This window comes from Rissa tridactyla, chromosome 11, assembly GCF_028500815.1.
Source record: "Rissa tridactyla isolate bRisTri1 chromosome 11, bRisTri1.patW.cur.20221130, whole genome shotgun sequence".
Taxonomy (NCBI): domain Eukaryota; kingdom Metazoa; phylum Chordata; class Aves; order Charadriiformes; family Laridae; genus Rissa; species Rissa tridactyla.
The window spans coordinates 5812791-5822214 of NC_071476.1; the positions used below are offsets into that span (position 1 = coordinate 5812791).

General features: G+C 47.3%; 1 protein-coding gene across 1 annotated transcript; it reads right to left on the reverse strand.

Annotated features, from left to right (window-relative positions):
* Positions 1 to 3773: 3773 nt before the first annotated feature.
* Positions 3774 to 4928, reverse strand: LOC128916166 (thymosin beta-12-like). Its single transcript, XM_054217483.1, has 2 exons — positions 4826 to 4928; positions 3774 to 3811 (listed from the first exon to the last, which is right to left on the reverse strand). The coding sequence occupies exons 1-2, from the start codon at positions 4923 to 4925 to the stop codon at positions 3774 to 3776; spliced, it is 138 nt and encodes a 45-aa protein (XP_054073458.1). The 5' UTR covers positions 4926 to 4928.
* Positions 4929 to 9424: the final 4496 nt, after the last annotated feature.

Consider the following 9424-nt stretch of genomic DNA (forward strand, 5'->3'; position numbering starts at 1 on the left):
CTTGCATGGTCATCTCAGCATTTGTTGCAGTGAACCAGACAGTGGTCAACGCTGCCTGCCCTCATGGCTGCAGAGCTGGACCTAAGGGTTTGCTGTGCGATGCCTCAGCAGCCACGGGGCTGATGACCCAAATAAGTGAGAACCCGCAAACGTATTTGGAAAAAGTCCCCACGTGTGCTTTGGGTCTCGGTCTGTGCTACCTGAGCTGGGATCAGCAGGATCTCCAGGGGATTTTAGCTGGGCTCCAGCTGAGACGCAAAGACACGTGCCCTTCTCTTAGGAGAGCTTGATTCAGGGTTTGTCCTCCCTGGCTTTCGCTGTTATCAAACGCTTGCCTAATGAGATTTAGTAGATCAGCTCACTTCTGTATAATAAGGACAGGAATGCAGGTTTCCTCTGCTCAGCTGGGGCTCGCTGCCACTGTGCAGAGCAATTAGAGGTGACTCACAGGGGTGGGGGGACTCGGCTGGGATCCCCGGAGGGCTGGCCCTGTCCCCGGGATGCATGGTGCAAGGTTGGCTTCATGGCGATGCTGAGAAAACTGGTGTTTATCAACATATAATGATTTTTTTTTCCTGTAACTGGATCAGCATGGAAGGTGTTTTTCCTTTGGAGGAGTTGCAAGGTAACATCTCGTTATGTAAAGGACCTAAACAGCGAAGGGCTGTTGCTAATTGGCAAAAATATTTAAGTTTCCCACTTGGAGCTGGTTGAGTTTGCTGATGAGGTTGTCTGCAGCTTGGCTGCCTACCAGCAGGGAGGCTGGGGAAGGACCTTAGCTCCTGGAGCGGCTGGCTGCTGGAGAGCCTCGGCGCTGGAGGATGCTCTTCCCAGGAGTGAAGGTCAGGAGCAGGTTAACACCCAAAAGGTGTTTCCTAGGTGTGGGCAAAGTGTTTGGTTTGGCTTGTCTCATAGCTCCCTTCCAATGGCAGGAACAAATATTTCCTTAGTGTAATGACTGGAATGATGAAAATTCACTGTCTCGGCCTTAAATGATGAGCAGCTTCCTGGTCTGTGTCCCCAGCTTGCCCCACAGATAAGGGCCGTGATGCTCTTTGATGAAGATAACAGGGAGCCAGACACGTCCCTGTTTTTGACAAACATTAATCTCATGGTGCAGTTCCTGGGCTGAAGTGGTTTTACACAGGAGCAGAGAGGGACGCTTCTCAAATTGGGGTACTGTAACTACATGTCTTTAACTTTAAGCCTCTCTTAGCTGCTAAAAGTGAAAGAAATGGTCTCCAAACCCTGTCATAAACCCTTGTTCTACCTGTGGTGGGTAGGTGAAGGTTGGAAGATCCAGCCTTTAACCTTGTGGAGTTTTTCCCGCTGCTGCGTACCCTGCTGCGGCTCGGCAGCTTTCGTGGTCAGACCCAGGGTGGGGAACTTGGCTGAAGTTTTTTCTCGGCTGCGCAGCCTTTTCAGTGGGGTGAGACACGTGAATAAATGTGCTGAGACTTTGGGTTTATGGTGTCAGGCTTTAAATGCAGACAGCTAAATGGGGAGGAGGTTTCATGGGGGCAGAGTGAGCTCTGCAGCGGCACCAGGAGCCGCTCCCAGCCAAGTGCTTGGACATCTTTGATATCTCCAGAGCTGCAGACGGTGCTCTGATCTCTCACATCGCTGCTAATCCTTTGTATCTGAGTAAACACGAGAGGAGAACATCTCTGTTGTTTTCTTGCTCTGGCCAGACCTTCCTTCCCTTCCTCCTGCCAAGTGCAGGCTTGAGGACACAGCCCAGACCTTGACTTTCTGGGGGAACCTGGGGGCACCGACACCAGCCAAAGAGGTTTCTTGGTGATTTACGGCATATTGTGCCGGGCGAGCTGGCAGACGCTCTGAACTGGCAGAGAAGGAGGGAGATCGTCACGTGGCACAAAACGCTGTCTCCTGGCAAAAACAAGGAGAAAGTCTAGTCTGCGGGCTCACCCGCTGAGTGCAATATGGTGCTTAAAAATCAGCCTGTGGAAAAGTAATGGCTAAATCTGATTGAATGGTACTAAATACATGGGTTTCCAGTAGGTGCTGTCGCACTAAGTGTGGTCTCTGACTGCGCTACGAAGGAACAGTCACCAAAGGAGATATTTAAATAATACCAAAGGAGATATTTAAATAATACCAAAGGAGATATTTAAATAATGTCAAAGGCTCTTTGACCTTGAAGCGTGCTGGGGTGAGGTGGGGGCATGAGTCACTTTCCCTTGGTCTCTTGGCCACCTCTGTTTACTTTTCCTTGCCACCGACAGTCACACGTTTTGTGGCTATGCTGCTATTGTTTAATTGCAGTTCTGGCTCTTCATGTTAAATGTCAAGTGTCAAGCAACCCTTAAGTAAATGAGAGCTTTCCAAACACTGGCCCCACCGTTTGTTTCTCTTTTCTGAAGCCTGTAGGCAGTTTCTGTCTTGCCTTATGCAGGTAAAAACCCAGAGTAATCCCACCGAAGTGCACAGAATTATTCCTATTTCACAGCGCAAGTAAGATCAAACTGAAGCTCCAGGGACAGCCGTTTATCCTCCCAGAGTAAGCACTTGTTTATCTAATATGATTGCAAATTAATTCCAGAGATAATGTGTTAGCATGTAATTGGAGAGTCCCCTGAGCTGGTCGCAGAGTCTATTTTTGCTGAGCCCCCTGCAGACCAGCGAGGGTGTTATTGCACCACCAGAGAGGGAGATTTAGGGAGACCTTGCTTGCTTTGAAGGTTTGTGTCCTACACCCCTGTGCTGCTGAAGGTCTCTTTCTTATCCCAGGAAAATCAGTGCAATAATAAATTTCTTTCCTTCTCCCTCCGATAACTTCTCGCGTTCCTGGATCGCTTGATACCAAGTGGGCCAAAGGCTGTGTCACTGCGGTTGTGCCAAGGCTGATCGGATCTTGGCAGGCTAAAGGGAGCAAAAAAACTGCAAAGAGGGCGCTGGAACCTTTCTCCCACCCAAGATGCTAATTTGAGCCTTTCCTCAACCCAATCATCAATTTTTCAGGGGATTTGTAAGTGGGTACTTCTCTCTGAGACCTTTAGCCTCTTGTTGGCCAGAACTGAAGCAGGTCAGTAGCCTCTCATTTTATTCGTGCCTGTTGCTGAGCTGGGGGTTTAACAGCTTAGGAGCTACTAGCAGACAAAATTTTCCCCTCAGAGTTGCCCTGAAATGCTCTTTGGAGCGAGACGGGGAAAGCGAGTGAAGTTTCCAGGCTGCCGTGAAAGCAGTTGGGGGATACCTGGGGGGTTGGTGCCATTCAGGGCTCCGGGAGTCTGCGGGATAGAGGTGGATGTGCTGGTGGCAAGAGGCCGTGTGCCGACCAGGGGACCTGTGGGTGCCGGGGTAACTCCCTCCAGCCTGGCCGTGCTCTCTAGACCTTCTGGCGATGCAAACAAAGCCAGAAGGAAGCTACAAGGGTTGCAGTGTAAACCCTATTTCTGCAAGGCTCAAAGACAGCTGATCAGAAGAAACCTGTTTATTGTGAGGTTTAGGAAAACAATTTTTATGCAAATTGTTTTTTTTTTTTTGGCAAGTAATGGGGTTGATACAGAACTTGGAATTACAGTTTTAAGAATACAAACACAAATACATAGTATCTTGTTCAACAAACACAAAACAAACTTATTCCCCCAGGAACATGAAATGAGCAAATGTTTGCTGAAAGAAATGGTCAACAATGCTAAAATAAATGGGCAACAAACATTGCGGGGGGGAAGGAACATACAAAACGAACAACCCAACTCAGAAGCCAAAACCCCACTGAAGAAGCAACAGTCACATCTTCAATTTTACGCTCAGGCTGTGCTTTCACTTTGCTTTTCCTGTTCGATAGCTGCCAGAAAAACAGAGGAAACAAAAACATCATCAATAAACATGATAACGATTCTGCAGGATGCAGATTTCTACCGTCATTCTTAAAGCCAGGGGAGGGTAATTCCCCACTTGCTTTCTTTGGCTATCCTGGAAATACCAACCCATTCCCACGTCTCCGTAGCTAGTAGGGTGCAGTTCGTGATGTGCAAACCTCTCCTTGTATTTACAGCTTTATCATCAGTAGGGATAATAAAACAGGGGGAAAAACAGGTATCTTATGTTGAGGGACAGTGTGTCTCCATGGCTATCAGTACTGACACATCCGAAGAGGCCAGTGCTACTCTTCTGACGGAAATCATTCACAATGTCTGGTCCAAATTCAGCGAAATGGCATTTTCGCATCCTGAGTTGAATGTGAGCTGCAACCCTCCTCTGGCTGCCCAGGCACAGTGTGTGTACGGGAGCAGACCCTGCACGAGAAAAGCCCAGGGGTGCTTTGCCAAGGAAGATGGCCTGTTAGATGAGGAGGAGGATGATGATCTCTTGCAGCCTTATTCCCAGAGAAGGTGCCTGGAGGTCTCCTGGCCAGGGCTGGCAGCAGGTACCAGTGGGGGGCAGCAGCTCATCTGCCTGACAACACGTTAAATCCAGAGCCCAGGCACCTCCTGGGGATGCTGCCAAGGGTGCACAGGGGTTCCCCTCGGCGTCTGTGCCTCCGAAGAGGCTGGTAACATGGTTACTACAAACAGATTGATCCCGTTACCTGCAACCAGCAGGAAAACTGGTCTTGCTTTTAGCAGAAGCAAGAGCAATCTCATCAGAAAGGATTTTTCAGACAAAACGTGCCATCGGTTATAACTACTTGTATCCTTGGAAGCCCAGCATAGAGTACAAGTCTTAATATTATCCCTAGTTAAAGTCAGGGATGAGTTTGAGCCTGTAATCCTATGATTAGTATTCATTTAGCATATGAACTGCAATACAGATTGTGTCCTTGCTACTCGTAGTTCAAATAGCCTCAATAAGCACTTACTTTCTTTAGTGGGCAATGGATTTTTCTCTCTGGTTTCTGTCTTCTTCAGCTTGGTCTTGTCAAATGTTTCAATTTCTGCAAAATCTGGTTTGTCGGACATGATGGGTCCTGACAAAGAAAGGAAAAACACACCCGTGGCTTCATTAGCTAGTGCTGTGATATCAGCCATCTGCAAAGCACTTTCTGCTTGAAAGAAAAAATATGAAAGTAGCATAAAATGTTTATTCAAAAAAACCCTTACAAATCTAACACTGCAATCTGGGACCTCTCCCTGAGGCTTGGCTCTTTCAGAGCAAAAGAGGAAAGGCATACATAGAATTTTATCTATATTTCTCAGATTAAATTTCTAAAAAATCATATTTTGCACATGGAAACAAGAATATCTCAGTAAAGAAAAGACAATGCATTAATTGCCAAAAATCCACAGTGCCTCCTGACGTAAACCTCTATTTGCAGGAATGCTGCTAACCAGAAAGTCTACAATAAACCCCAAATCCAATACGAACAAAGAGCTTCAATTATGATTTCGTTTTAAGTAATAGGATTTGTCTTTAATTCTGAGCAGCCTGTCCTGAGTGCATACATACCCCTGTATCTGGATGAGCTGCTGTGGACACTTGTGCTTAACAATAGAGGACCGGTTCACCCAGCCCTTTGTTTGCTCTCGCACTCAATATCCCAGTCGCAGGCTCAATGGGTTTGATTATACTCGAGTATAAGAGAAATCCACAAAGCACACCGGCATTCGACACTTCACCTGTCAAAACTTCCCTAATCCGATTCCTGTTTTTAATAGAAATTCAAGTTAAAATCCAGTCTGGGCATTATTCCCCCGATTTCAACGGAGTTTGCCATCAAGGCGAGGTTCGGCCCGGAGATGGCTAATATAATTATATTTTTTCCTTCCTGAAGACAATCAGATTTCATTGCTATCTGCACTGAGACAACAGAAGTAAATATGCACAGGCAAAAAAAAAACTTAAAAAAAAAGAAAAGCTACTAAAACCACATGGCATTACCGTCTGGCTGCTCTCTCCTCAGCTGCTTGGTGGCCGTCTGAGGCAGTGTGAGTTGAAAAAGGTCAGGGTAATCCCTCCTCTCCTCTCCTCCCCCCGCCCGAGCCCATCGCTATTAATATTGATTAGTTTAGTGCTGGGATTGCTCAGCGTTTAGGGAAAGGACAGATTGCTGCTGCAGAAAGTGCATGAGGGAGGGAAATGGGAAAACTGACATGGAAAGCTCCAATATACACGATTTTTTTTCTTTTTTAATTTTCTCCTCATTTACCAAGACAATAATATTTAAGTTGCCCTTCTTTTACCACGCTGAGGTTTGGAGTTAAGGTGAGGTCTGGAGTTCGTTCAAGGGCTGGTGCTGCAGTTTGTGGTGAGTTTTTAGGCCTGGGGACCGTCCCCACCTGCCCAGACTGGCAGAAGCACGTGCTTGGGGTGCGGGAGGACCATAAGCACAGCCGTGGGATGATTGCTGCAATTGAGGGCCAAATCTGAGATAAGCATCAGCCTCAGCACCACGCTGGCGTCCAGGAATGTGTCCTGAAAGGAAGAACAGCAAATCTTTTATTCATTCCCATTTTGGTAGCTAACAACCCTCTCGCTGGTGCTTCCCTCAGCCCGAAGGTGGGTGGCTCTGCAAGCCAGACCAGGCAGCTGCCCGGGGCCACCTTCCTGCCTTCACTGGGCAAGAAACGGCGTTTGCCCATCCTGCTCACCTGGCCCTTCCCTGTACTCCTCCCATCCCCATCACAGAATGGTCAGGGTTGGAAGACACCTTTGGAGATCATCTAATCCAACCCCCTGCCAAAGCAGGGTCACCCAGAGCAGGTTGGACAGGAAGGCATGGACCACGCTGGACTCACTTGCAGGGAACCTCTTCAGCTGCAGCAAAGGGAGAATGTGCTATAGGTGCCAAGTAATGTAAGTTCAGAAAACAACTTTAAAATGGCGCATAGCCCTTGCATGTGTTTGCAGGATGTGTTTTGTAGCACTACCTGTAGCCACCTCCTAGAGCTGCTGCTCCCGAGGGCTGTGAACATCCCTGTGGCTGTGCCATGGCTCCAACCTTGCTTCTCGCTTTGCAGCACAAAAATATTTGGGAATCCTTTTTCAAGGCCCTTGGGTTTGGGAGGGAAGGGCTGTGCGCATCCTCCCAGATGCTGGCGTGGGTTTCCTCTTGTGTGACTCTGGGTGTCTCCATCTGAATTACTTGTCTAGACTCCATGGTAGCCAATAGGGAGGCAACTAACTTGGGATAAAATTAATTGTGCCCTAGGAGTATCTGGCTTTCTCTGCTGACTATAAAGGGAGCCTGGACAACGAGCACAGGGAGACAGAGGTGCCTCCCAGCTGATGGAGAACCCCGGGAAGGTGCTGTGGATCTTCCTGTTGGCATATCAGCCTTAGGCAGAGTGGGTTTGAGTCTGATGTGTGCGCATGGAGAAAATAGATGTGTTTCAAGGACTTTTTCTTCCAAGTTGTGTTTAAATTAAAATAATGAACACAAATGCAGAAAAAGTTATTATTTTTACTTATCAGCATTCATAAATAGTGGTTCCTTTCTACCCAGTGATTCTTTCCTTTATCCTTCCTGTTTTCCATATCTTCAGGGAGTGCAGGGGTTGCTGTATACCCTGGTAAAGCGCAGGTTTTCTCTGTGGCTGTGTCTGCAGTGTTTGAGGTAAAGGAGAATGGAGTACCACAGAGGTGTGGAAAACCTGCATAAAGCTGCCCAGCTGGAGCTCCGAAGGGACGGTGTGGATCCCACTGAGCTCAGCCCTGGGCAAACCTGGCTGTGCTGCTTCTGGACTTAAAATTGTCCTGGCGCTAGTGTAGCTACGTTTCTGTTATGCTCAAAGCTCATTTGACTTGTGCAGACTGGCTCGGTTATCTCAGCATCTGCACAGACTCTCCATGCAAAATCCATGTGTGTGCGTACCAGTCACATTTAGCATCGGGACTCATCTCTCTTGCTTCCATCCCCTTACTCCAACCGATTGTCAAAAGTACAAAGCTGTGTTCTTGACTGAAAACCCCTGGGAATAAGCAGGAAGGCGGTCACTGGGTGAATATTCGATGTAAGCCACAGCAGAGATTTGGCACTGAACAGTCTTAGTGTCTCTCTTTAAAGAGGGACCATCAACCTCTTCTTGCTAGGCTGGACACCAGATTCTGAAGATCAGAAAAGACTTTTAAATGCAATTTGAATGATTTGTGAACTCAGGCAGTTCATGAGTTTCGTTTTTTAAATATATGTCCATTTTTACAAGTAACAATTAGATTATAAGGGGAAAACCTCTTAGACTGGCACAAATTCTCTCAGATGTAGAGAGCAAATGATTGTTCAGGACAGCAAAGCAGAAGAATCTCACTTCTGGCTTTCTGTGTACAGTCACGGGCTTGGCCCCTCGCATCCACAGCACAGCTCAGACTCCCCTAAACATGCCAAGACAGGGTGGGCATGCTTGTTTTTTCACCACCACCATTTTACTTGCCCAATTTATTGGCAGACCTAGCATTAAAAACAGTTTGGGGTGAGTTGTTTGGGGTTTGAGGCTGAAGATGTCCAGGCTTTTAACTGATATTGTGCTGGGTTTCTGAGGAAGGTGCAACAGCATTAGTTCATGTAGCATAATGATGAGAAATTACATGTTCTCACTCTGAGATTAGTAGATACTCATCTACATAATGAACATCTTGACCATTCCGTGAAGTGCCTGTCAAGTTTCCACAGCTTGTAAGTTTGGTACTGTGGTCAAACACAGCTCATGTTGGATTCATGCCTCATGTTTCCATACTCTGTGCAGGACAGACAGCCGTATGTAGTTTTCATAAGGAAAGTTTGGAGTTTGGCCTGAGGGCATTGCACAGTGCGTTGAGACTGGTCACAGGAGGGAAAGATGGGTAGGTAGTATTTTACTCGGATGCCTTTTACTTTCACTGAGAACAGAGATGTTCTTGCTGTGCAAGCAGCAAAGCAGCTATTTGACAGGTTTTTAATGGTAGGATTTCCAAGTCACCACCGTCAGTAAGGGGAACACGGCATTCACCTGGCTCTGGGATGACTGTGGTAGCAATGAACCACAATGGTCTTTGAGGTGCACAGAGGCAGCTGAATGATCCAGCACAAAGAAGGGAGAAAAACCAGCAAGCCAGAAGAGCAAGCCACCTATAGGATCTTTACAGATCCTATACACACAAAGCATGCAAAGCTGTATTGGTATGGCCATGTCTGAAAAGCTGCCTCAGACACAATGGAAGTTGCATTTTATTTCCATCCGCTGCCAAAGGATGAAGGGCTGAGTCAATCCTGCCAGGACTGACACCTCTGGTACCTGTGAGTCACCCACCACTGACAGCATTAAACCGTGCCTGGCAGCACGAGCCACTGAGTGTCTGTCAGACACCCACAGAGAAACAGGGGAAAACAAATACTTGCTACCAGGATGCAGTAATAGGTGAGAGGAAATGTTTAAAGGCAGCTCAAGTGCAAAGGAAAATTCAGAGGGGAGCCCGAAGAGTGAGGCTGGGAGGTTTGGAGCCTGCTGCCACTTGGCTTTTTCCTTTGGCTGTTGTCACTTGGAAG